At 55.1% G+C, this 26609-nt stretch overlaps 3 protein-coding genes across 13 annotated transcripts; 2 read left to right on the forward strand and 1 right to left on the reverse strand.

The window, feature by feature from the left end:
- PRSS53 (serine protease 53) lies at window positions 1-6009 on the forward strand. Of its 3 annotated transcripts, none has more exons than XM_041748843.1 (11): window positions 1-1243; window positions 2164-2184; window positions 2288-2450; window positions 2542-2807; window positions 2930-3084; window positions 3247-3466; window positions 4214-4364; window positions 4456-4700; window positions 4781-4887; window positions 5159-5375; window positions 5594-6009. In XM_041748843.1, the coding sequence occupies exons 1-11, from the start codon at window positions 1186-1188 to the stop codon at window positions 5701-5703; spliced, it is 1713 nt and encodes a 570-aa protein (XP_041604777.1). In that variant the 5' UTR covers window positions 1-1185; the 3' UTR covers window positions 5704-6009. The 3 variants fall into 3 exon arrangements, with proteins under 3 accessions (XP_041604777.1, XP_041604776.1, XP_041604778.1); XM_041748842.1 differs by having other exon boundaries at window positions 4781-4926; window positions 5594-6008; XM_041748844.1 differs by having other exon boundaries at window positions 4781-4926; window positions 5652-6006.
- ZNF668 (zinc finger protein 668) lies at window positions 4789-23604 on the forward strand. 7 transcript variants are annotated; one of them, XM_041748837.1, is made up of 4 exons: window positions 14965-15279; window positions 15399-15464; window positions 21033-21701; window positions 22172-23604. In XM_041748837.1, the coding sequence occupies exons 3-4, from the start codon at window positions 21055-21057 to the stop codon at window positions 23382-23384; spliced, it is 1860 nt and encodes a 619-aa protein (XP_041604771.1). In that variant the 5' UTR covers window positions 14965-15279; window positions 15399-15464; window positions 21033-21054; the 3' UTR covers window positions 23385-23604. The 7 variants fall into 7 exon arrangements, with proteins under 7 accessions (XP_041604773.1, XP_041604771.1, XP_041604774.1 ...); XM_041748840.1 differs by having other exon boundaries at window positions 21038-21701; XM_041748839.1 differs by lacking the exons at window positions 14965-15279; window positions 15399-15464 and adding an exon at window positions 4789-4926.
- ZNF646 (zinc finger protein 646) lies at window positions 5964-14734 on the reverse strand. Of its 3 annotated transcripts, none has more exons than XM_041748834.1 (3): window positions 14514-14734; window positions 7853-13248; window positions 5964-6558 (listed from the first exon to the last, which is right to left on the reverse strand). In XM_041748834.1, exons 2-3 carry the CDS (start codon window positions 13164-13166, stop codon window positions 6437-6439), a joined length of 5436 nt encoding a protein of 1811 aa, XP_041604768.1. In that variant the 5' UTR covers window positions 13167-13248; window positions 14514-14734; the 3' UTR covers window positions 5964-6436. The 3 variants fall into 3 exon arrangements, with proteins under 3 accessions (XP_041604768.1, XP_041604767.1, XP_041604765.1); XM_041748833.1 differs by having other exon boundaries at window positions 14324-14734; XM_041748831.1 differs by having other exon boundaries at window positions 14425-14732.
- Window positions 23605-26609: the final 3005 nt, after the last annotated feature.

The following is a 26609-nucleotide window of genomic DNA, read 5'->3' on the forward strand; positions in this document are numbered from 1 at the left end:
GTGTATAGTCAGTAATAGTTGGTGTACCATCAGCCCCACCCCTAAGAAACAGGCTGGCAGCTCATCCTTGCTGCCCAATGAGAGCCAGACTTTCTCTTCAGGGACAGCCTGCATGTGCAAACTACTTTTCTACTTCTGCGCATGCTTGCTGGCAAGTTCTTCCTGTGGTCTAACTGTAACCCCCTCAGCTGCCTTATCTATCACCCCAAGTCAGTCTTGGCAGCCCTGGAAGACCAGGGACACATTTTGAGTATTTTTGTTTTATTTTTCCTAATATATACCAAGCACTTAGCCACATGCCAAGGACTGCTTAAGAACATATGTTAACTCATGTAACCCTTATATATCCAATTGTATTAACCCTATCTTGATGAGGAAATGGGGACAGAGAAGGTAAGTAATTTATGTAAGACCACACAGCTAGTGCCAGGGAGGGGATTAGTGGGTTCTCAGGATTTGGATCCACAGGGGCCATCTGGCTCGTGTCTATGTTCTTAACACAGCTGCATCTGTGTTGGGGTCAGGGTTCCCTAGAAGTTTGGGCTGACCTGAGTTAGAAGTTGGGAAGAGAAAAAGAGTGCACCCTGAGTGTTCTTCCCTCCCAACTGAGTCTTCCACCACCTGCAAGAAAGGTGGGAACCACTATAACCCTGGTCTCTGGGAAGGCAGCAGAGAGGTGTTGAGATTCGTCAGTCTCATTGCCAGCAAGTAACAGTGAGTCCCAGCCCTCAATACCCAGCCCTGCACACATGGCCTCTGGGAGTGGGCCTGGGAGAGAGGTGGGAAAGCTGAAATCAAGGGAGTGCCCCTCCCAGTTCCCAGAGGACGGCTTCCATGCTGGGAGCAAGTCTACTCTATGTCAGATTCTGGTCCAAGCCCTTTGACCTTCAACAATTCTGAGTCCAAGAATTGTCCAAGGTCACTCAAGCAGTAAATGGGGGCAGCTAGGATTTGAATCCACAAAATGTGGCCACGGCTACAGCCCAGAGAGGGGGGGTGAATAGCCCAGGGTAACACAGCCACAGCCCCAGAGCTGGGAGCTGCTCAGGCTCCCTTCCTGGGCTGAGGAAAAGCAAGGACACATGACTCTGAGCCAACTTGGGGGCGGAGCAGAGGTGGAGCTAGGGAAACCCAGGTGGCCTCTCTGAAACCCAGAGCTTAGGCAGCAGAGTGGCCTGGAGCAGCATGAAGCAGAGCTGGGGACCCGGGCTGCTCATCCTGGGAGCAGTGGTCCTCATGAAGGGTGAGCACCCCCGTGTTTGTGTGGGTAGGGGAGTGGTGCAGTGGGTGTTCAGGGGCCACCCTCTGCCCCGGCCGCCTCACATCTTGGTGCGTGTGAGGGAGCATGCCAGTAGGGTGGACAGGCTGTCTGTGGTGATGTAACTGTGCCTGGCTGTGTAGCAGGGGAGGTGTATGGGCCACTCATGTCAGAACAGGAGTGACTTTCTTGGGCTAGACTTTAGTCTGTATCTGCAGGGACTGTGCCTGTGTGCGTGTACCCTGTTCCCCTCTCTGCCTCTCCACTTCCAGAATGACCTTTGGCGAGTTCTGGGAGCTCTTTGGCTCCTTTGTCTCCCTGTCTCTCCGTATGTCCCATCTCTCCTGGCCCAGATATTGATATGCCTGTGACGGGAAAGAGGGAAGGCAGGGGATCCTTCAGTAGAGTTTCTGGCGGTTTCTGGAACAGTGGGGGTGACTGAGTTGTCAGAACAGGGGTAGGGTGAGTCTCCATCTCCTGGAGCCCTCCCCCACTTGGACGTGACGTCGGCCTCTAATCCTTCCTCTTAGGCATCACGGCTGAAAGCACAATTAAGCTAATGCTCACCACATTTATGGGCCGCCTCCCTGACTCAGTGGCGGGGGCTGGAGTTGGGGGTTCTGAAGCCTGGAGGAGGGTTGGACTGGTCCCAAGCTGAACCCTGGCCCAGGAGTGCTGAGCACAGCTAAGGGAGGAGAATTAATTACTAAGTATACACTCTGAATAGCTTCCAATAAAAGCTGTTTCTTGACCTCATATATTTTCATTCTGGGAGGGGCCGGTGAGGTAGCTGCACAGTCATAGGCAAGGACCCAGGGCCCGACCCCAAAACCTATGCCTTCCACCAAGGCTGGGCCAGGCAGGTAAGGCTCCCCCAGGTCTCACCTGTGTCTCTCTCTTCCCAGGTCTTCGAGCAGCTCAGCTTGGTAAGCTCTGGGGACATGGGGCCAGGCCTTTCTTGGGGCTCCGTCTGGCCTGTGGGGAGGGCAGGACAGGCCTTCTGCCAGTCTGATCCGCCCCTCTTCACAGTGTGTGGGCAGCGTGGCCCTGGTCCCCCTGAGCCTCAGGAGGGCATCACGGTACCTGGCGAGTGGCCGTGGCAAGTGAGTGTGAGGAGGCGGGGAGTCCACATCTGCAGCGGATCCCTGGTGGCGGACACCTGGGTCCTCACTGCTGCTCACTGCTTTGAAAAGTGAGTCGTGGCTGGAGTCAGGCAGAGCTTCTGGCTTTTGCCACTGTCCCCCTTTGCATTCAGTGCCTCGGCCTTGTCCCTCCTCTTTCAGGGCAGCAGTGACAGAACTGAATTCCTGGTCGGTTGTCCTGGGTTCTCTGCAACGTGAGGGGCTGAGCCCAGGGGCTGAGGAGGTAGGAGTGACGGCTCTGCAGCTGCCACGGGCCTACAGCCACTACAGCCAGGGCTCAGACCTGGCCCTGCTACAACTTGCCCACCCCAAGGCCCACACACCCCTCTGCTTGCCCCAACCTACCCATCGCTTTCCTTTTGGGACCTCCTGCTGGGCCACTGGCTGGGATCAGGACACCAATGGTGGTAAGTACTGGCCCAGACTGAAGCCCAGAGGCCCTATGCTTGCCCAAGGTCACATAGCCTCAGCTACCAACTGTCCCTCTACTCAATGTCCCTTGGTCTCCCAACCCCCTTTCTTTTGCCAGCTCCCAGGACTCTGCGAAATCTGCGCCTGCGTCTAATCAGCCGCCCCACATGTAACTGTCTCTACAACCGGCTGCACCAGCGTCTGCTGGCCAGCCCAGCTCGGCCTGGGATGCTGTGTGGGGGCGCCCAGCCTGGGGTGCAGGGGCCTTGTCAGGTCTGATGGGGAAGACAAGGGAAGGGAACAGAAGGGGAGGGGGGACCTAGCCCTGGGCTTGGTACTCAATCCATAGGGATGGGTGGCAGTGCCACTGTTAGAGGGTGTCTGCCCATGGCTGGGACTCAAGTGTCTATCCTTGACTCCTTTGCCTGGCTCCAGGGAGATTCCGGGGGCCCCGTGCTGTGCCGCGAGCCTGACGGATACTGGGTCCAGGCTGGGATCATCAGCTTTGCATCAAGCTGTGCCCAAGAAGACACTCCCGTGCTGCTGACCAACACAGCTGCTTACAGCTCCTGGCTGCAGGCTCAGGCTCAGGGGGCAGTCTTCCTGTCCCAGAACCCAGAGACCCCAGAGATGAGTGATGAGGACAGCTGTGTAGGTATGAGCAGGGCGCGTTAGGAGTGGGACATGTCGGGACACCCAGGCCTGCATAAGGACTTCTGGGCAGCAGACAGAAGCACAGTGAAGCAAGTTTCAGCTCAGAATAGAAAATTGGGACAAAACATTCACGTACTAATTAGGGGGCTTTTAAGGCCCCTTTCAGCCCCTAAGATAGTAACACCCCCATTTAGGGCTGAGAGGCATAGTTACTTCAGAACTCTGTGCATTTAGAGTTTAGGTGAGAAGAGGGATCTGAGATCTAATTGAAGGTTGTAGGGATAAGCTGCAAGTTTCCAAGCAGGGACCCAGTGAGATTGGACAGGGCAGGGCTCCCACTCAGAATTCTAGCATTAAGTGACTAACATGCAAATTTCATGCAAAGTAATTCTTAGGATGGAAGCTGTGTCTTGATGGTAAGAGCAGTACTAGTGAGCCAGAATTCTGGGGCCAGTCCAACCCTGGAGGGGTAGACAGATGGGGTAGGAGAATGATGAGCAGGGCCACTCCCATGAGGCTAGACCATCAGGGTTTAAGAGCTTAGGTCTTAGCTTTTGAGTCTCAAGTCAGCAACCTGCCTGTGTTTAATGAGCTAGAAAGTCACTTGACCTCTCTGGAACTTTGCTTATGTCGGTAACGAGGGTAACAAGATCCAGCTTACAGGATATTGTGGGCAGTGCTTAGCACAGGGCCAGGCATGCAGTAAGCACTTAGCAAGAAGGCAGGTGATGTAATCTGTCTGTTCCAGCCTGTGGATCCTTGGGGAGAGAAGGTCCCCAGGCAGAAGCCCCCTCCCCATGGCCCTGGGATGCCAGGCTGAAGCACCAGGGGAAGCTGGCCTGTGGTGGAGCCCTGGTGTCAGAGGAGGTAGTGCTGACTGCTGCCCACTGCTTCATTGGGTGAGCCATGTCTCTCTTGCCTTTGTGCCCACCCCCGCCCCCTCTCCTGCCCTCACTGGCAGCCCCACCACCCAATGCTGCCTCTACACAGGCGCCAGACCCCAGAGGAATGGACCATAGCACTGGGGACTGGAGCAGAGGAGCGAGGCCTGAAGCAACTCATCCTGCATGGGGCTTATACCCACCCAGAGGGGGGCTACGATGTGGCCCTCCTGTTGCTGGCCCAACCTGTGACACTAGGCCCCAGCCTTCGGCCCCTCTGCCTGCCCTATTCCGACCACCATCTGCCTGACGGGGAACGTGGCTGGGTCCTGGGGCTGCCCCGCCAAGGAGCAGGTACGTAGGACAGGCCCCAGCAGCTGTCCATCCATCCTACAGGCTGCTGGGGCAGCTGGGTCTTTACCTTCACCCTACAGGCATCAGCTCCCCTCAGACTGTACCTGTGACCCTCCTGGGACCCAGGGCCTGCAGCCGGCTGCATACAACTCCTGGGAGCGACAACATCCCCATTCTGCCAGGGATGGTGTGTACCAGTGTTGTGGGTGAGCCACCCAACTGTGAGGTGAGCCCCAGTCCCCCCAGACCTCACCCCACAGACCCCTGGCATCTTTATCCTGTAACTCACAGACCTTCTGCCCGGCTTGGCCTCCAGGCCTGCCTCTCACTTGAAATCGGGCCTTTCTGCCAGCTGGCTCCCAAGCAGCCAGAGCCTCAGCCCAGCCCCTAGCCCCTTCTGCCCCCACGGCTGCCTAGGGAGAAGAGGAAGTCACCCACTATCACCTGACCCCTTACAGGGTCTCTCTGGGACACCACTGGTACATGAGGTGAGGGGCACATGGTTCCTGGCTGGGCTACACAGCTTTGGAGATGCCTGCCAAGGCCCGGCAAGGCCCGCAGTCTTCGTGGCACTCCCCGCCTATGAGAGCTGGGTCAGCAGTTTGGACTGGCAGGTCTATTTTGCTGAGGAGCCGGAGCCTGAGACCGAGCCTGGAAGCTGCTTGGCCAACATGAGTACGTGGCCCTAGGGCTTCCCTGCTGACACTTCCCTCTCTAGACCCATCCTCTCCATCCAGGGAAAGATCTGTTCTGACCCACCTCTAGGTTGCCCTGGGATAGAAGGACAGAATTCTGGTTCTTCATTATTATGACTTGGAGCAGGTCTCTCAACTTCAAACCTCAGTTTTCTCATGTCATGGGGGTTAAGTAGCATCTTCTTCCTCTTCTTCCAGGGAGGGAGGAAATTTCTGAGGATGAGGCCAACCCCATCCTCCTTCCTCTTCCTGACAGGCAAACCAACTGGCTGTTAACAGGTGGCTCTGGGATACTGCAGACACAGTGAGACAATCCCTGCGTCACTGCCCTTGTCCCTCTCCCACTTCCCCAACCCACATGTGATGCCAGGCACGGGGCAGGCCCAACAGCCCAGGGGGCTCTGGGAAGAAGCCTGCCCAGACCAGCTGCTGCCCTCACTCCCTACCCTGCAGGACAGGGAGGTGTCACCTGTGGATGCTCCCCTACACCCAGCTCTGCTGTCTGACGCAGGCGTCCCCAGCCTTCTCTAGTATTCATCCCCTCAGATACAATCACACCAGCCACTTACTTTGAAAATTCATTTTTTGGGGGAGGGGGAGCAATTTTCCTTTTTTTTAAAACTTAAATAAATTGTTACAAAATAGACTTTAGAAAATAAGTTACAAATTGTAGCAAAAGGCTCCCCTTCCACAGGCAACATTCCCACCTGTGGCTCTCTGAATGGCCTCTCCCTGGTGTTAGAATCTGGCTGGTGACAGTGGCCCCACATCATGGCAGAGCCTGGCACCGGGTTTCTTGCAGGGCTGGTCATAAGAGCATCGTGACAAAGAATGGGGAAAGGAAAGCCTTCAAGGACAGGGACATGAGGGATACCTCACCCCCTCCTAATGCAAGCAGCCAGATCTGGGTCCTCTGCACAGTGGGAGAGAATAAGAGATGGGGAAGCCTAACTACTCCTGAGCAAAACATGGAGATCAAGCCTTTCCCTGCAACCTGCCCCCCCCTCCCCGCCCGTATTCTGATCTTTGGAGACTTGAAGTTTAGAGGGAGAAGCTGAGGTCTGCAGGCCACTGGGGTGAAGGATCCAGAAGTGAGGTCGTGGGGGTGGGTGGAGGGGGCAATGACAAGTCCCCTCTGCCTGCCGCTGGTGCCTTTGGGGCTCCTGGGGAGAAAGAAAGGAAATCACTGACTCAGGGCAGCAAACCCCACACAGCTTGCACCCCTTGTTCCCTAGCCCCGCAGGCCATCCTGACAGCACCCCGTGGGGCCCCAGAGGCCTGCATGAGAACTCCTAATTATTTTTCTAGGCCTCATTGACTGGCCTCTCGCTCATTCCCTTGAGGTCACGAGAAATCTTTTATTCTGAAAGCCATCGTGTCAGCACTCTCTCAGGGCACTCTCACTCACCATTCCCTCCTTCCCTGAGTCCCTGGTCAAAGACCAGCCATCTCAGGGACACCCGCCCTTGTTGGCCACTATATGGAGGGGTTCTGGGACAAGGCCTACAGATCTCTAGAGGAGGTTGACGGCATGAGCCGAGGGCCCAGGAACAGGCTGAGGAAACAGGCTGCCCCACTCCCCCATAGCTTCCTCCTCCAGCAGGGCTGGGTGGGGTGGCTTTCCATGGAGATTTCCCCTGACAGACGATGGGAGATAGGGCTAATGCCTGCTGTTGCTACAGCTGGGCCTGGCTTCAAAGAAACAATTATCTGTGACTCAGTCCTCCAGTTAAAGGTGTGCTGGCGGGAAGGGGGGATGCAGGTAGAAAGAGTGGTTTGGTTGGCTCCTAAAAAGGAGATGCACAGCAGAGAGAAGAAAGGGTTCAATAAAGGGGAGAAGAGACGGAGGGGCAGTATCAGTAGCAAGGGACCAGAGATCTAGTTTCCAAGCAATGAGGAGGGGGACCAGAGACAAGATGCAGGGAAGAGGGACGGGAAGCTGGGGGGCTAACCAGTGGCCCAGTTTCCCTGGCCAAGTCAGCAAAAAAGACAAAGAGCAGTCTAGTCTGGGGGTGCATCCCACACCCCATTCCTCACTCTTGCTCCCTGCCTCAAGGAAAGAGCACCACCTTTCTCTGGAGACCATTTCTCTCTGGAAATCATTCCTTGACTGGCTGGATCAGGAGTTTCCAGATGTAGTAGCCAGATAGCTGCCTCCTCTCCTCAAACAAAATACCCCTTCTTCTTTGGTTCCTGCCCTGCGGCTGCCTCAGCCTCTGCCCACACCCTACCCCACCCCACAGTTCAGCCCAGCAGGCTGTTCACCTGACCCAGAGGTTCCAACGTCAGTCCTCCCAAGGTGGCATCCTCAAACTGATTTTCTCCATATCCAAGCCGCACCTGCCCCACCCTCTCTAGGAAGTCATGTGACCCTCCCCCCTCCTTGCCGCCCCCACTCTGTGCCCATCTCCTCTGGGACCCTTCCGTTCTCTGCCCAAGCCATTCGTGCCCCCGTACCAGAGCTGGCCACTGTCCACTCCTCCTGGTGCTGTTGCTGGTGCTGCTGGAAGCTGATTCGGCGGCGGAAGTGGCGGGGACAATGGGGGCAAGTGAAGGGCCCCTCCCGAGGTGCATGGACCCGCCCGTGACCCTCCAGCCGGGCAGCTGTCCGGAAGGCCTTGCCACAGATGCTGCAGCGGTGGCGCTTGGGGTCTGTGTGGGTCCTGCCATGGTTTTTAAGGGACAGCAGGTTAGGTAGAAGTTTGGGGCAGAGGGAGCAGGGGTAGAGTCCAGTGGTGTGAGCCTTCTGATGGTTTAGCAGGCTACCGGCATGGCGGTAGGACCGCCCACACTGGGCACAGCGGAAGGGCCGTTCCTCGTCTTCAGCCACCGTGGACTTTACTCCTTGGCCCCCATTAGCTCTCCCAGCACTCTCTCCTGGGGCTGTGTGGGGTTCTGATGGGGACTTCTGGATTCCCCCTTGGCCAGAGGGATCTGCCTCAGCCTCCACAGTCTCACTGGCAGGACCTCTGGCCTCCTGTGTCTGGGGTGGCACCTGACTGAGGCTGCTGGCATGAGTGGGCAGGTGACTGGCTAGTTCATGATGGGACTGAAAGGCCTTACCACAGTCAGGGCAGGCAAAGGTCTGGACAGCTATGTGGTTGCAGCTGTGGCTCCTTGTGGCCACAGGATTTGAGACCTCCTTGGAGCAGAGCAGGCAATGGTGGCAGTCTGTCTTGGGGGTGCCGTGGCAGTTCAGAGGGCCTTCTGACTGGCAGTACGTCTTGCCACAACAGCTGCAGGAAAAGGGGTGACTCTCTGGCTGGAGCTGAGGTCTGCTATCTCCATTGTCCCAGCTCTCCACAGGACTCAGACTAGGTCCATTGGGCTGGCTGTTGCCAAGGTGGCAAGAACTCTTGGGGATACTGTCCCCTGACTCATCTTCTGGCTTGGTCAGTACATGACCCGGAGGAACACAACCTTCACCATGATTCACCGATCCCCCATCTCCTTGCCTCCCTTCCACATTCCCCATGTCCCTGGATACTAGCTCAGTGGGTTCTGAACCTGCTGCCCCAATGGGGCTCTGACTCTGCTCCCCCAGCCTCCCGGGTCTATCCTCCAGCTGGAGAACTGCCTCAGTATCACCTGATCTGTCTTCCAGTCCCTGGCCATTGGCCTGGTTCCCCTCTGGGCCCTCCAGGCCCCTCTGATCCCTTTCAGTCTCTGCTTCATGCTCCCGGAGGTGCCGCTCCAGAGATCCCCGGCCAGGGAAACCCCGGCCACACAGGGCACAGCGCACGGCCATCCGCCGTGACAGCCCTGCTCGCCGCCGCTGGCTCTCTGAGTGCAGCCTCTGGTGGTCCTTCAGGGCCACGCCATTGGAGTAGGTCTTGGGGCAAGTGGGACAGCTGTAGTGACCTGTCTCATGGCTGCGCCGGTGGTTCAGGAGGCTGCCCGCGTGGCGGTAGGCCCGCCCGCATTGCCCACACCTGAAGGGTCGATCTTCCCGAGTCAGCTTCCGGACGCCCCCGCTCCCACCTCGCTCAGTGTGGAGCCGTTGGTGGCTGGCCAGCTGTTTCCGCAGGCGGAAGGCCTTCCCACATTCACTGCAGCGGAAACGCCGAGGATCTGCATGGATGCGCCGGTGGTTCTTGAGGGACATGAGGTTGGAGAAGCCTTTGGAACAGGCCTGACAGCCAAAGTGGCCAGTCTGATGGCTCTGCCGGTGATTGATGAGGCTGCCGGCATGCTTGTAGGACCGGCCACACACCTCACAGCTGAAGGGACGCTCTGAGCTGGCCTCAGTCTGGCAGCTCTTCTCTGCCGTCTCCAGCCTCGGCTCTGCCTCACCCCCCTTCACAGAGGCCTCCTCCCACTCCTCCTCTTTCACCTTTGCCTCCTCCTCTGAGGGCTCTGCTTTAAGTTCTTCCTGGAATTTTCCCATGTCTGCCTGCCCCGGTCCTTCTGCCACTTTCGGAGGCTCTCTGCTGCCTCCGGCCTCTGGCACAGGCCCCACCTGGGGCTCAGAGCCTTTGCAGCGTGGGTGGTTTCGCAGATGATTACGGTAGGCAGCCAGGTTGGGGTAGCAGCGGGAGCAGACAGGACAGATGAAGTCTCCAGTCTGGTGGATCTTGCGGTGGTTTACCAGGCTGCCGCCATGGCGATAGGTCTTGCCACACTGATTGCAGCGAAAGGGGCGGGGTTGGGTCTCAGGTGGGCTTTCCCCGCCCTGCAGGCAAACGCTGTCTACAACCATGGCACCTGCTCCCTCTCCAGACTTTGTGTCCCCACCCTCCCCAGAGAGAGAAGCCACTGCTGTGCCCTCAAAGACACAGTCACCATCTGCAATCCTTCCCATGGCATCATCTGACTCTCCTAAGTGGCTGGGAGCTTTGTCTGTGGTGTTCCCAGAACTCTGACTCTGGTGGTGACGCTCCAAGCTCCCCAGGTCATCATAGGTCTGACCACAGCAGCCACAGATGTGCCCATAACCAGCTCCATCCAGTGCCTCCACCTCCCGCTGCAGCTGATTCAACAGCTCTGCTTCCGAGAGCTGCAGCGGAGGGCTCTGGGTGGAGGTTGCCCCTGAGGCTCCTTCCTCTTCCCCCTCCTCCTCGGAGCCCTCAGTCAGACCAGAGGAGTCATGAGCCTGGCGTCGGTGAAGCCTGTAGCCAGCCCGTCCTGGGAAGATCATGCCGCAGAGGCAGCAGAGGAAAGGCTGCGCAGGGGCTGCCTCCCCGGGTCCGTGGTTCTGGAAGTGGCTGCGCAGGGCAGGCAGAGAGTCGAACTCCTTCGGGCAGAGGGAGCACTGATAGATGCCTGGTGGATGGCAGGGCCTATGGCTCAGCAGGCCAGTGGCATGAGGGAAAGAATGCCCACAGTCAGAACACGTGTGGGAGACCTCAGCCTGCCAGGTGGTGACAGCTTCAGGAGTTCGGCGAGGGGAGCTGCACTGGCCAGTGGCTGGTTTCTGGTCTTCATTCACCCCCATGGCACCATCACAGAAGCGAGTCCCATTGCTCTCCTCATGGCCTGGGATATCTGAGTTGTCAAGGAAACATGCCTCCTTTCTTTCCAGCCCTTCCTCACTACCACTGCTCTCTTTATCACCCTGGCTATGGGCCTCAGCCCGCTCAAGCCCACATCTATCTCTTTCGGCTTCAACCTGCAAAGAGCCCCTGTCGCTTTCCAAGCTGCCTTCGGCTCCGTTAGGACCTCTGCCTGGAGGCTCTTGCGGACCGTCCAGGCCCTCATTGCTTTCCACCAACTCCTGCGCCCAGTTCCCGCCTGATGGGAGTTTGGCTTCCCCGCCACTGCCAGCACTGCTAGCCCTCCTCCGGTGCTGCCTGCTCCACCGCCCACTGTGGCGTCGCAAATGGTTCTTCATGGCAGCCATGGTGTGGAAATGCTTGGCACAGGCCCCGCAACTGAAGTCCCCTGTCTGGTGGGTCTGCCTGTGGTTGATAAGGCTCCCTGAGTGGCGATAGCTCTTCCCACAATCTTGGCAGGCAAATGCCCGAGGAGGGGACACCCTGGTCTCTGTCCTACTGTCTTCCCCTTTCCCATGAGTCCGGCCATGATGTTCAAGGCTCTCAGGGTCTTCAAAGAGCATCCCACAGAGGTTACACATCTGTGGTGCTGTCCTCTCTGCTGCTGGGGAGACACCTGTGGCTTCCTCTTCATGTTTGCACCCATGCCCCTGATCCATATGCGGGGCTGCCTCTGCTTCCACTTGGTCAGGAGGGAGCTCTACCTTGAGGTGGCTGGGGGGTCCCTCAGCCCCTGGTCCTGCACTGCGGCGAGCAGCTTTGCAATGGACTCGTACATGGTTGCGCAGGGCCATAAGGTTGGGATACTTGCGGGGACAGAGGGAGCACTGGTATTCTCCAGTCCGATGGCTGTGGCGGTGGTTTACCAGGCTCCCCCGGTGGCGGTAAGCCCGACCACACTCATCGCACTTATAGGGGCGGTGGTCCAGGGTGGTGGTGGGGACTTCTTCCTCTTTGTGAGTTGTATCTGCCAGAGGCAGGGGAGTTGATGGCACTGATGGCTGCCCATCCTCCCCAGCTCCTTGCCGGGGTCTGTGATGAGCCCGCACATGGTTTTTGAGGGCAGCTGCGTTGAACAACTGCTTGGAACAGATGGAGCAGGGGTAGACACCTGTCTGGTGGCTCTTACGATGGTTGATGAGGCTCCCGGCATGGCGGTATGTACGGCCACAGTCCCCACAGCGGAAAGGCCGGTACTCCTCAGGGCTGCAGTCCTCCAGCTCCCCAGAGGTGCTGAGCTCCCCGGAGCAGTTCAGCATCTGTGTACTAGGGAGCTGGTCCTGGCTGCTCTGATCTGTGTGCCCATTGGTTGTGGGCATCCCTTTCTCTTCCCATAGCTGCTCCTGCCTTGCCCCCTCATGGGATTGTTGGTGGTCCAGCAGCTCTCGGGGGAGCCGGAAGGCACGGGGACAGTGGGGACACTGGTAAGGCTGATACTGGGCATGGAGTCGGGAGTGGTTCTTCAGAGCCATTAGGTTAGAGAACTCCTTGAAGCAGATGGCACAAGGGTAGATGCCCAGGGTGTGGCTCTGCCGGTGGTTGGTGAGGCTCCCGGCATGCTTGTAAGTCTTGCCACACTGACTGCACTTGTACCGCCGTTCCTCCTCAGCAGGAGGTGGCTGAGCCGGCTCCTGGCCCCCTGTGAAATTCACAACTGATTCAGCCAAATACTGTTCCAAATTGCTAAGGAGGCTACTGGCTGGGGTGGGCAGCGGGGTGGCTCTCGCAGAATTGGTGGTGGGCCCCCAGCCCTCCGCACCCTCCTCGGAATCTGGCTGGCTTTCCCAGCCTCTTTGTCTGGTGGATGGATCTTCCCTGGGGTCAGGCCCAGAGCCAGATGTCTCTTCAACAGGTTTTTCCTGGCTTGTCCAGCTTTCCCCAGGGCTGAGCCTCTGGTCCCTGGAGTCAGAAGATGTTGTTTCTCCCTGCAGGTGTGGAACAACTTCCTTGGAGCGGGGAGGCCTGCGCCTCCGGCGGCCCTCAGGAGCATGAGTCCTCATGTGGCTCTTGAGGGCCACGGGGTTGGTAAAGTCCTTGCCACAGGTGGTACAAGGGAAAAGGCCAGTCTCGTGGGTCCGCCGGTGGTTGACCAAACTCCCTGGGTGACGGTAGCCCCGCCCACACTGCTGACAGCGGTAGGGCCGAGGGATACTGTCTGCCTCCTCACTGTCCTGCTTGGAAGATGGATGGAGCAGCTCTCGGTGCCGGGACAGCTCTGGGAGACTAGGAAAGTGGCGCTGACAGTCAGAGCAGCTGAGTGAGGTGGGTGTGTCCTCCATGGGGCAGTGTGGCAGAAACCTGGAGGTTCAGGAAGAGCAGGCAGGTGGCAACAGCATCTTCCTCTGGTGGTGGGACCAAGGCCTAGGAAGAGGGGGGCAGTGGTCAGAAGGCAGGCCTCAGTTAACTTTGCCTTTTGGCTCTATAAGCAACAAGCTCACAGAGGTCACAGAGATGTTCCCCAAGCAGTAATCCCCAGGGACTTGCTTTCTGCTGGATCTAATCTGAAAGCATCATTTAAGGCCTCCTTGCACACAAGCTCCTAGGCCTAACTCATCCCTAGAGATATAGATAAGGAAACGAGTCTAGAGGGATGCAACCTATCTCTGATCACAGTCCTACCTACCTCTGTTCACAGACCAAATCCAAAAAAACCTACTGTCTCTAACCCTCTTTTCTGTATACTTCTGAACCAACCAACCAACCAACCTATCTCCTGAGAGCTCTTCAAGGAAACCTGAACCTTTTCTAGGACCTTCAATATGAGAAGTTCAGTCTTCTCTCCCTGACCCCTCAGCTAAACAGCGCAGCCTAAAGACACTGAAAAGCAGCCTTTTTCTCCAGGTGACAGCTGAGGACCTGAGAAGTAGGGTAGGAGCCCTCTTCAGAGAAAGGGCTGGCTTGTTCCCCCAACCTCTTATTCCTTCAGGGTCACTGAAAGACTATGTGAGCCACCTCCTTCACCTTCTTGCCCCTGAACCCAAATTATCTTGCATCTTGGAAAATTCCAACCCATTTCTGGTTGGTCTTCACCCCCTACCGTTTTCCTTCTTACACATCCTCACTATACCCTTTTCATTTTTTTTCTCCTATCCCCTTTTAAAATACTTATGTTGACATCAACTCACGCTAACTGGGCATTACCTGGGCATTACTGGGCATGCGCGGGGTACTGTGCTAAGTAAAGAATATTCTTGTGTCACTTAATCCTCGCAACACACTGCTGCTCCTCTTATCCCAGTTTCACAGGAGCAAACCCAATGACTCCGGCGATCTTCTCTCCGGAGCCCTAACTCTCTCCATAGCAGGCCCCCATGCCCCTTCCATCACCTTGGCCTTCGCGGACTCTGATTCTTCACTCTCATGGGACCCCTATGCGCATACAACTCAAACCTCCGGATCTAAACCCCCTCACTCAACCTGCTTCCCGACTTCTCACCTCACAAAGCTCCTTTGCTCGAGCCCCTTCTCCTGATCAACCACCAACCAGTCTTCTCCCCTCACTCATCTCCTCGGCCAATTTCCTCTCACGACCCCTACCTCGCTCGGGTGGCCCCTTTTCGTTCCCGCCGCGGGTGAGTCCGTTGGGGACCGCAAACGGGAGCGCGCCTGCGCACTGGGACCCTCACCCTAACTGCAGCCGCGCGCCCCAAGGGGTGGCTGTGGGGGGCTCTCGCGCTCCCACACACGCACACTTCGCCAGGGCTCCTGGGAGGCGGGAAGGGATGGAAAGAAAGAAAGGAGAAAAGGGAGAAGGAAGGAGGCAAAGGAAAGAGGGCGCAGCTGGCCGAAGCCAGAGTCTACCCCCAGCTCCGCGGACACTTCCTATTGTTACTAGGAAACAGGAAGTGTCCTAGCCGCAAAAGGTTCCCCCCGAAACCTCTGCCTCGAGAACACTTCCTGTGTCGCCTCCACACAGACACACTTCCGGGGCTAAGGGAGAGGGAGCCGAAACGCGACTCTGACCCCGCCCACGAGGGTCAAAGCACGGCGCTGTTTTGCGCTAGTCTTAGCCACACTTCCGGCAAGAGCTGCCAAAATTGTTCCGGTGCATATTGATTCAAAGCAGAAGAGGAAAAAAAGGGTTCTGCTGCGCTAGCCTCGGTACTTTAGCGACACTTTTCGTGCGGCTCCCTGAAAAACTTCCCAAGGCAGATGGAGGGAGTTTCATTCACTCCTTGTACTGAGGGAAACGTGGTGGAGTATAAGCGGATGTGGGTACTACAAAGCTTGCGCATGGCCCTTCTGTTCTCCCGCCTTCCAGTTCTTGGTGATCTGGCCCCAAGCTAGCAATGGCCCGGTATATACCGTAAACCTGCCTGGCGTCCCCTGTCATTAGCACCCACAGAAACCCTTGCAAGATGTTTCTCCGCCACCTTCGCCTGCTGTGCTCAGGTAAACTTTGCCTTCCTCCCGGGCGAGAAGAGCTCCCGCCCACTTCCGCTTGCCAGCCCCGCCTCCCCCTCCCCCCACCACCCCCCCGCTGGGTCCTAGTGCCTGCCTCTCCCTGGCAGTGTCCCGGGCTCCGTCGGCGAGAGCGGCCGCCGCTGACGCCGCGGAACCAGCCCAAGTTCGTTAAGGTAGGAAATGCCAGTGGGAAGCCGCGGGGACCCCCGGGCCGCCCCAGCCCGGACGCAGTCTGAGAGGCCTCAGTTTCCCTGTGGTTGCAGAGGGCGGATGGGGTTGGCCTGGCGCGAGCAGCGCGGGCGGGGCGGGAGGAGTGCGGCCCCGGGAGGGCGCCGGCGGGCTCCGGCCCAGCGGGTCCTAGAACCCGCCGGCTGTCCCCGCGGGCCGGCTGCTGCGGACGCCAGGGCTCGGCCGGCGCGGCTGCCCGCCTTGCGCGGTGCGGGCCTTGGGGGTCCTAGAGCCCGCCATGTTGCGGGCTTTTGTCCCAGGCGGGCGGGCCGCCTAACCAGGTCCCCGGCGTGTGCGCCACCCCTCCCCGGCCGAGGTCCTGGCCGCCCCTCCCGCGGTCCTAGAGAACGCCATCTTGCAGGCCTTTGTCCAGCGCCCGGCCCTTGGCCCATTCATTTGCTCGTTCTCTTCTTCGTTCGCTCTTTCTTGACTCGTTCTCCAAGGCAACGTTTTGCTAGCCTTCCGAGACGAGTCAGCCCAGGGCTGTGCCCTGCGGGGCTGTCTAGTGGGGGCGGCGACGTGTGGACAGCTGCAGGGAGCGGGAGGCGCAGGGTTTCTGCAGCCCTAGGCCCCCTCTCAGCGCGTCTCCTAGGCCCTAACGCCCTTCAAAAACTCCCACGTACTTCAGAGACCGCATTTTACTGATGAGAAAACTGAGGCCCAGAACGCCGTGGCACCCTTACCTCTACTGCCTATTAAGTATTCTTGAGGGCACTGGGGAAGGGGGGCATTTGAAGGATGCAAAAGAGTTTCCCCATAGGAGAAGGCCAGCGAGGCTCCGGAGACAAGAGAGAACTGCAGGTGGAGGTGCGTTTAGGTGAGAAAGTTTGAGAATTGAGGCTGGAGCTTAGTTTGCTGTTGGGACGGGGACACTGCTGCGGGAGCTGAGGCTGAAGAAGTGGGTTAGGGTTAGATTGTGAATTGGCCAGTCTGGAGGTCTAGGAGATGATTAGCACTCACTTCTGCATGGTTCACAGTTCCCTATTCACCATCTCAGCAGGTCTCAGGGCTACCTGTGTACACATGGGGAGACCAAGGTGCAGAAGGGATAAAAAGTGATTCCTTTTTCACTTCATGCCAGCTTGCAGGGTCCTAGCCCAAGTTGTCTGGGAATGAAATCAGTGCATCTCTGGCATTTACAGGCTGTTCTGGCAGCAGGCAGCAGGCCTGCATCTCCCTTCTAAGCCAGTAGTGAAGCAAAGTCAAGCCTCCCTCACCAGAGCAATGAAGCCACTGTGGGATATTGGGGTGATATTTGGACCTTGTGAACTTGGATCAGCAGAGAAATTCAGCTAATAAATAGTTGTTGACAGATATTCTCACAAACCCCTACTATGGGGGAGGCAGAGGCCATACCACCCCACCTGAGTTTGAATTCTGTCTCAGAGCTTGATTCATTTACTTTGTTCTGGGACATTAGCCACAGTTCTAGGTGTAGGGGATACAAAATAATAAAGGTTCCTGGCTCTTTGCCAGCCTAGACTCTGGTGCTGCTGGGGACCAAGAATTAATAATCCAGCCATAAAATGTGTAAGTGCTACCAAAGCAACAATCAGGAGAGAAAGAAGAAGTTTGAGAGCCAGACCACCTGGCTTTGAAAACTAGTTATGGCCATGACCAGTCTTCATTTCTGTGTGCCTCAGTATCCCTGTCTATAAAATGGGGGAAATAATACTGTTTAACTTTGTTCAGGCTAACCATAACAACAACAACAAAACCCCACACAGGCTAAGGGGCTTAAGGAACAGAAATTTATTTCTCACAGTTCTGGAGGCTGGGAAGTCCAAGATCAAGATGCTGGCCAATTTAGCTCCTGGTGAGGAGTCTTTTTCTGGCTTGTAGATGTCCACCTTCTTGTTATGTCCTCACATGGTCTTCTCCATGCATGTGCACCTTCAGTCCATTGGAAATTTCTAGGCAATTGTGAAGCTTAGCTTGAGTAATACAAACAAAATGCATAGAATGATACCTGGCCCGTGATAAGCTTGCAAGGAATGTTATCCAGATGAGCACCATAAGAGAGACTAAAGAGGAGGGGACAGTGATGAACAAGGATGCAGATAGCGTTAAGAAAGGTGGTCAGGAAATCCTTCTTTGAGGAGGTGACGGGGCTGAGGCCCAAATGAAATCAAAGAGATAGCTACACACAAGTGATCCTCCGGGAACGGTGTTTCTGGCAGAGGAAACTACTGGTACAAAGGCCCTGAGGTGGAAAAGAATTTAGCTCGTTTTTTTTTTTTTTTTTTTAAGATTTTATTTATTCATGACAGACACAGAGGGAGAGAGGCAGAGACACAGGCAGAGGGAGAAGCAGGTTCCACACAGGGAGCCCAATGTGGGACTCGATCCTGGGTCTCCAGGATCTGGCCCTGGGCTGAAGGCGGCCCTTAAACCACTGAGCCACCTGGGCTGCCCGAATTTAGCTCTTTTTGGAAGGGAAAGAGAGCCTGTGTAGGTCAGGCCTAGTGAGACACAAAGAGGAGTGAGAGTGAGGTAGGCAGGAGTTAGAGCCTTGCTGGCCAGGGAAAAGATCCTGGCCTTTGTCCTAGGAGCAGTGGAAACTCTCCTGAGTTGACTCATAAACCCCAAATGAATACAGCTGGTAGAGAAAGAACCCAGCCCACACACCTGAAGACTTGGATTTGAGTCTGGGCTTCTTGACTAGCTAGGTGTCCTTGAACAAGTATTGTCCCTTATGGGGGCCTTAATCTCCATATCTGAAAGAGAGGTGTAGTAAAAATGCCTCTCTCAGAGAGGCTTTGTGAAGACCTAAGGATAAGTCTTTGGTTCTTAAGTCTTCTGTGTTGGCTGGCATGACCCCAAGAGTGTATCTGAAGTACAGATTTGTGAATCCAACCCCAGATTCCCTGGATGATTATTCTCATGCGGGGGTGGGGGTGGGGGTCACAGATCTGACTTGGAGAAACATCAGTCTAGGGAGTGATGGGTGGAAGAGCCCTTAGTGAACAATGAAGTGAGTTAATGGTGGGATTTTAATTAGAGCCTCGCCTATGTGGTCCTCTGCTCTTCATGGAGCTGGGCACCTGGTGTGTCCCTTCCTTTCCCTCAGGGAAGTGTTTTAGGAGGAGAGATGTATACCTCTAGCTATCTGGTTTCTGGTTCACAGAGAGAAATACTGAGGCTTGGAGCTTGGAACCCAGGGGTCAAGCCTTCTGAGAGGGAAACAGCAGCATAAAGGGTGCTGGTTCTGGTCTCAAGGCAGTTCCCCGGGAATGAGAGAAGATAAGATGTGGCCTGAACTCAGGGTTCTGGTAAGTGTAGGGCTGGCCCAGGCAGCAGACAAGTATGGGAAGCCCAGACAGCCAATCAAAAGCCCAGCAACTCAAGGCAAGTTAAGCAGTTGGATTCAAGTCCCAGCTATGAGTCTAGCTTTGTGACCATGGGCTAGTCACTAAACCTCTTAGAACCTCAGTTCATTTGTTCATAAAATGAGGACAAGAACCTCCATCTTAGGAAACTGTGAGAGAATTAAATAATGTAGCAACACACTCAGCAAAGTGTCTGGCTCTAAGAAGACTCCTAATAGTTTAGGGCAGTTATTGATATAACTCACCCAACACTATGAAGTAAGTAACTAATATTACTTCCATTTTTCAGATGAGACAATTGAGGTACTATGGCATGAAGTAAATGGCACAAGTTACAGCTAGGAAGTGAGTGAGACAAGATTGGAAGCCTGGCAGTTTGGCTTCAGAGATGGGACACTTAACCACAAAGCTACATTGTTTCTCTGGGCCTCAGTTTCCTTCTCTGTAAAAAAGGAATATATATAACAGAACTCTCATGGTGTTGACATGAAGTTTGAGTTAATACATATAAAGAGCTTAGGATACTGCCTTTTATTTAGCAAGTGCTCAGTAAATATGAACTATCATTTTTATTAAAGAGAAACTTCACCAGTCAGACTGTCCAGAGATGTCTGGAAAGGAGGTAGTGACTGCCTCCTCCAGAGATAGCGAAGGATCCTCTGGAAACTCTAGGGGGTTTCAAGCCCAGGGAAGGTTAAGCCTCATGCCCTTTAACTCACCTTCCAGCCCCAGCATTTAGTGGGAAAAGTGCAGGGGAGGAAACATAAAACAAAACAAAACAAGCTGAGGTTGGAACAGAGTTGTGTGGGATTGGGTCCCAAAACCATAGAGGAGATGCAGGAAGAGCTTCCTGGGGAAAGTGGGGCTCAAAGGAAGGATTGGTGGGATTTGTAATAGACAGGAAGGACCTAAGGGTTTGCATGATGTGATGGAAGTCATGGAAAGTTATTGAGCAGGGGATACATGAAACTTTACGAAGAAGATTCTGGCTGCCTGTATACATAGCATGTATGTGTCTAGGGGCAGAAGACTGATGCTGGGCCACTAGGTAGAAGAGTGCTGATGCAGCAGCCCTTGCCACTTACCCCAAGGGCTCCTGTGGGTCATAATTTTGAAGCTACCCACCCCTGAGGTATACAGCTGAGGAAAGAGGTCTAGAAAGGAGCACTAGATTCAGGCCTTCTGCCTCCCAGCCTAGCTTCTGGACACACCTGGCTCCCTCCCCTGCCTATAGCTGCATCCTTCCCCCTCACCCTGGCCGCCCCCAGCAGCTGGTGCTGAGCATTCCCTAAGTGGATCTGCCCATAATCCTCTTCTTTTCATCCCCTAGGGAGGATGAGCTGGTGTTAAGACTAATGCATCCATTAATCCTATTTCCTCCCAGCCATGATCCCCAGGAGCAGCTGGGTGGGGGGTGTCTGGGCACTGAATGAGAAAGAAGAGGCTTTAGCTAGAGCAAGTGCCCCAGGAGACCAGGCTAAATCAGATATATTGATTATGACTGAGACACTTCTAACTTCTAGAAATGGCTCAGGCTGCCTTGAGAGTAATGAGCTCCCCATTACCAGAGCTATGGGAGCAGGAGCCCAACAGCGATGCCAGAGCAGAGGGTGGACCAGGATTCCTGTCTGGGGTGGAGTCCCTTACAGCTGTGCAAGGCCAGAATTCAGTGGGAACAGTTGCTGCCTCTGACTAACCAGAGGGGAAAGACAAAATACATCCGCTGGGGACCTATCACTTCAGACAGACAGTGCCAGTCGCCAGTTAGCCCACTAGCTCTGCCTTCTTCTGGACCTACCTCTGTCTTCCCTGGGCACTTGAGAGCCTTCAGGCCAGACCCGCATCTGGGTAGCCTCTGTGTCTGCAGCCTGTATAGGACCCTGTGCCCTGGCACAGGCCTTAGACCCTGAGCTGAAGGAGGAAGATGGTGAGATGGATGGAATCTGGGCTGTCCGGGAATGCGACGGGGTTTAGAGCCCCTCTGAGGTTACCTGGTCCAACTTCTTTCATCAATGAACAGACCAGGGAGGAAATCCGGTGCAGAGTGTACAAGCCAGGAATGTTTAGAAGGAGGGATATGGCCATCCCTGGCAGGAAATGCAGATAAGACAGAATTTTCCCCCTTTGAGGCCTTAGCAAATTGCAGAGAGATGTGGCTTGTGTCTCACTTTGCTTCTTTCCTAGAGAAGCTCCGCCCATTGAAGCCATGGAGGTGGAGTCTGCGGAGGCCCCGTCCTCTGCCCCTGGCTACAAGCGCTCCGGCCGCCGCTACAAGTGCCTGTCCTGTACTAAGACTTTTCCAAATGCGCCCAGGGCAGCGCGACATGCTGCCACACATGGTCCTGCAGACTGCGCGGAGGAGGTGGCGGATGCGATGCTGAAGCCAGAGACAGAACCCAAAGCAGAGGATGCGGGCGGGGACAAGGTGTCAGGTGCATCGGCTAAGCCTCGGCCCTATGCATGCCCGCTGTGCCCCAAGGCCTACAAAACGGCACCCGAGCTGCGCAGTCACGGTCGCAGCCACACTGGCGAAAAGCCCTTCCCTTGCCCTGAGTGCGGCCGCCGCTTCATGCAGCCCGTGTGCCTGCGCGTGCACCTAGCCTCACACGCTGGTGAGCTGCCTTTCCGCTGCGCTCACTGCCCCAAGGCCTACGGCGCGCTCTCCAAGCTCAAGATTCACCAGCGCGGTCACACTGGTGAGCGGCCCTACGCTTGTGCCGACTGCGGCAAGAGCTTCGCCGACCCTTCGGTGTTCCGCAAACACCGGCGCACGCACGCAGGCCTGCGGCCCTACAGCTGTGAGCGCTGTGGCAAGGCCTACGCCGAGCTCAAGGACCTACGCAACCACGAGCGGTGAGAACACCTGAACTGGGGTGACCGGGCCCTGGTGACTGGGGGGGCGGGGAGAGCTGGCCAGTGGGGCGGAGGTGGGGCAAGGCTGCCCTGTGACCAATAGGGCCTGGGGCGGAGCCTCAGTCTCAGCCAATGGGAAGGTGGGTGGGGCGGGGCAGACTGCGTCGGGAGGGGGCTGCTGGGACCTAACTGGCCTGGGTCCCTGGACAGCTGGAGAGGGGGCAGGGCTGGAAGTTGTGCAGCTCAGAGGATCGCTGGTGGAGGCCAGTAGGTGGGAGTGGAGCCTGGCTGTGGTGTGCAGAGCGGGGTCTTCTCTGGGACCTAGGCACCTATCCTGAAGGTTTCCTACTCTGGGGTGCAGCCTCGTGGTCCCCAGGGATGTCAGGAGCCCCTGTCGTACTGTGCAGACAGGCAGCAGGGGTCAGGTGATAGGCCTGCCACCTTCACGTCCCGTCCTCCGTGCTCCGCAGGTCCCACACGGGTGAGCGCCCCTTCCTCTGCTCGGAGTGTGGGAAGAGCTTCTCCCGCTCATCCTCGCTCACGTGCCACCAGCGCATCCATGCGGCACAGAAGCCCTATCGCTGCCCAGCCTGTGGCAAGGGCTTCACGCAGCTCAGCTCCTACCAGAGCCATGAGCGCACCCACTCCGGCGAGAAGCCTTTCCTGTGCCCACGTTGCGGCCGCATGTTCTCCGACCCCTCGAGCTTCCGGCGCCACCAGCGGGCACACGAGGGCGTGAAGCCATACCGCTGCGAGAAGTGCGGCAAAGACTTCCGGCAGCCTGCAGACCTGGCCATGCACCGGCGGGTGCACACGGGTGACCGGCCGTTCAAGTGCCTGCAGTGTGACAAGACGTTTGTGGCGTCTTGGGACCTCAAGCGCCATGCTTTGGTGCACTCAGGCCAGCGGCCCTTCCGCTGTGAGGAGTGCGGGCGAGCCTTTGCCGAGCGAGCCAGCCTCACCAAGCACAGCCGGGTGCACTCAGGTGAGCGCCCCTTCCACTGTAATGCCTGTGGAAAGTCCTTCGTGGTATCTTCAAGCCTGAGGAAGCACGAGCGGACCCATCGAAGTAGTGAGGCTGCAGGGGCTCCCCCGCAACAGGAGCTGGTAGTGGGGCTGGCACTGCCAGTCAGCGTGGCGGGCGAGGGCTCTGCAGCCCCGGGGGCAGGTGCAGGCCTAGGGGACCCTCCGGCAGGGCTGCTGGGGCTGCCCCCTGAATCAGGTGGTGTGATGGCCACCCAGTGGCAAGTGGTGGGCATGACGGTGGAACACGTGGAGTGCCAAGATGCTGGGGTTGGGGAGGCTCCTGGTCCCTTGGGAGGGGCAGGCGAGGTGGGGGGCGAGGAGGTGGATGAGAAGCCACCGCAGTTTGTGTGCCGGGAGTGCAAGGAGACATTCTCCACTCTGACTTTGCTGCGACGGCATGAGCGCTCACACCCAGAGCTCCGGCCCTTTCCCTGCACCCAGTGCGGCAAGAGCTTCTCTGACCGGGCAGGGCTGCGCAAACACAGCCGCACCCATAGCTCTGTGCGCCCCTACACCTGCCCCCACTGCCCCAAGGCCTTCTTGAGTGCCAGCGACCTGCGCAAGCACGAGCGCACCCACCCTGTGTCCATCGGGACCCCCACGCCCCTCGAGCCCCTTGTGGCTTTGCTAGGAATGCCTGAAGAGGGACCAGCTTGAGGCCCATGTCCCCTATACCTCACTCCCAGAAGCCCAGACCTCCTAGGAGGCCTCCTGAACCTCTCTTCCCTAGCTCACTCTTTAGACTCCAGATCCTTGCCCCCCTCCCAGGCCGCTAGCTCTTCCTTGCCAACAAAGAGCTGGGGACAATGGAGGTGGGCAGCAGCTGTTGAGAGACACTTGTCACTCTGAGTAACACTCATTAAAGCATTTACTTTGACACTGAGTTGTCTTCTGTGTTTCAGTTGGGGGAAAGGGAGTGGGATTTTGGGCATCAGATAAGGTTCAGTGAGACTGCTGGATTGACAGATTAGAAACTAGAGGGTCTTTGGCTGCAATGTTTCCCAACATATATTTTCAGAATATCTTGACAAAAGGTCCCCTGGTCAGGGAAGTGCAGGAAATTCCCTGTGCCCTTCTTGGGGATTATTGATGATCAAAAGTGTATTAAAGTCACTGATAAGTCCAAAAATGAACAAATCTACTTATCTTTGTTTAGTCCATTGTTACTTCATCATGGAAACCTTTTACTGAGTATTTCTGTCCTTTTACAGATAATACACTGAGGTCCAAAATCAGTACATTTCCTATATACTGCAATAATCTACTTGTGGGATAAAAGGGTTCCATTCATAGTGACAACAAAACCCATAAATGGTGAAGGAATAAACCTTATAAGAAATATGCAAAACACATATGAAGAAATGTATATCACTAAGTCTTTTTTTTTTTTTTTTTTTAAGATTTTATTTATTTATTCATGAGAGACACAGAGAGAGGCAGAGACACAGGCAGAGGGAGAAGCAGGCTCCATTCAGGAAGCCTGATGTGGGACTCAATCCAGAGTCTCCAGGATCATGCCTTTGGCTGATGGTGGCGCTAAACCACTGAGCCACCTGGACTGCCCCTATCACTAAGTCCCTAACTGAATGGAGACATACCATGTACCTGAATGGAAAGACATTATCAAAAAAATGTTGATTCTTGGGGTCCCTGGGTGGCTCAGTCAGTAGTGTCTGCCTTTGACTTGGGTCATGATCCCAGGGTCCTGGGATCAGGCCCTACATCAGGCTCCCCACTCAGCGGTGAGCCTGCTTCTGCCTCTCTCTCTGCCTGCAGCTCACCCCACTTGTGCTCTCTCACTTTCTGTCAAATAAATGGGTAGAATCTTTTTTTAAAAAAAGGCAGCCCAGGTAGCTCCCTGCATGGAGCCTGCTTCTCCCTCTGCCTGTGTCTCTGCCTCTCTCTCTCTCTCTCTCTCTCTCTCTCTGGGCCTCTCATTAATAAATAAATAAAATCATTTTTTAAAAAAAGGAATTTTAATCCTTAAACTCAGTATCATCCAAAAAGGGTTTTTTTTTGTTTTTTTAAAGATTTTTTAAATATTTTATTTTTAAAGATTTGATTCATTTATTCATAAAAGACACAGAGAGGCAGAGACACAGGCAGAGGGAGGAGAAGCAGGCTCCATGGAAGGAGCCTGATGTGGGACCCGATCCCGGGAATCTGGGATCACGCTCTAAGCCAAAGGGAGCCGCCCAACGGCTGAGCCACCGAGGTGTCCTTTTTTTTTTCTTTCTTTTTTTTAATTTTAGAGAGCATGCATGAGTGGGGAGGGGGTAAGAGGGGCAGAGAGAGAGGAGAGAATCTCCAGCAGACTCTGCACTGAGCATGGAGCTCAATCCCACAGCCCTGAGATTGTGAGCTGAGCCTAAATCAAGAGTCGAAGGCTTAACGGACTAAGCCACCCAGGCACTCCCAAAAAAGTATTTTAACACAACTTGAACACCCAAAATTCCTATGTAATACATTTTTAAGAACAAATGGGGGTGATGTATTTGACATACTAGATAAACACCAACACACTGAAGTTAAAACAGGTTATTATTGGCACAAGAATAAATTAGCCAATGAAGTGGGGGGAAAGATATAGAAACAGCCTTATTTTGGGGAGTTTATGATAAATATTATTCAAATCAGTAGGGGAAAGTAGGCTGTTAAATTACAATCATATCCATTTTCTGGACTGCTACATAACTATTTAAAGAAAAAGAAGCCCCATGTTTAGTGTAAATTGGTACAACCGTTTGGGAAAATGATTTGATCATGTATTAAAAAGTTAAATGCAAAAAAAAAAAAAAAAGTTAAATGCAGGGGATCCCTGGGTGGCTCAGCAGTTTAGCACCTGCCTTCGGTCCAGGGCGTCATCCTGGGGTCCTGAGATCGAGTCTTGCATTGGGCTCCCTGCATGGAGCCTGCTTCTCTCTCTGCCTGTGTCTCTGCCTCTCTCTCTTTCTCTCTCTCTGTGTCTCTCATGAATAAATAAAATCTTTAAAAAAAAAAAGTTAAATGCATATACCCTTTGACTCGGCAAGCACTCGTCAAAGAATTTACACCAGAGTTCTTTTTCCACTTCCATGGCAAAATTGAAGAGAACATTGTTCAGCGCAGCAAAATTTGTGATAACCAGGAATACCCTAAGTGTCCATTAGCAAAGGACTAATGAAGGCTAGCCACTCTAAAATATATTATGCAGCTGTTTAAAAAAAAAAGAGAGAGACTTATTAACCAATGTTGTTGAAAGATACCCCAAAAATATGTCAAGTGAGAAAAATAAGGTGGTTAGTATTCTCCCATCTGGGCCAAATTACACATTAGTACTCAAATTCCTATAGAGTATCTTTAGAAGAACACTCAAGAACTGATTTTGGATTATAAAGCTCAGCCACAAGGTCCTTCCCAATTTGTAAGCCAAAATGAAGCCAAAGGTTAGAGTGAAGCAGATCCTCCTTTCCATGCTCTTATCAGCGCTAGACCAAAGTGGCAGCCTCAGGAAGTGACCAGTGCACAGCCCATCTCCAGGCCCACATGCCAGTTGTAGGGGACTTTGCAGCTGGCAGAGTCAGGACTGTTAACACCAGGTGGTTTTCAGGAGCAGAGGTATCAAGGATCTCCCTGATGTCAGGGACTTCACTCAGGGTTGTCACGCCCAGTACTCAGACGGTAGCTTTAGAAAGCATTCTTATTCTTGTTCCCCATGGCAGGACAGAGGGCCCACATGGCAAGAGCAGGGACTAGGGTGTCATGGCTGCATGAAGAGACACCAGTTTGTCCAAGGACACTCACTCCCCAAAGCAGGATAAGCACTGACCCCAGGCCTTCTACCTGTCCAGGTTGGACCCAAAGGCTGACAAGAGTCCAGGACAGAAACAGACTGGACTGGGG

Source organism: Vulpes lagopus, chromosome 3 (assembly GCF_018345385.1).
Source record: "Vulpes lagopus strain Blue_001 chromosome 3, ASM1834538v1, whole genome shotgun sequence".
In the NCBI taxonomy this organism is placed as follows: domain Eukaryota; kingdom Metazoa; phylum Chordata; class Mammalia; order Carnivora; family Canidae; genus Vulpes; species Vulpes lagopus.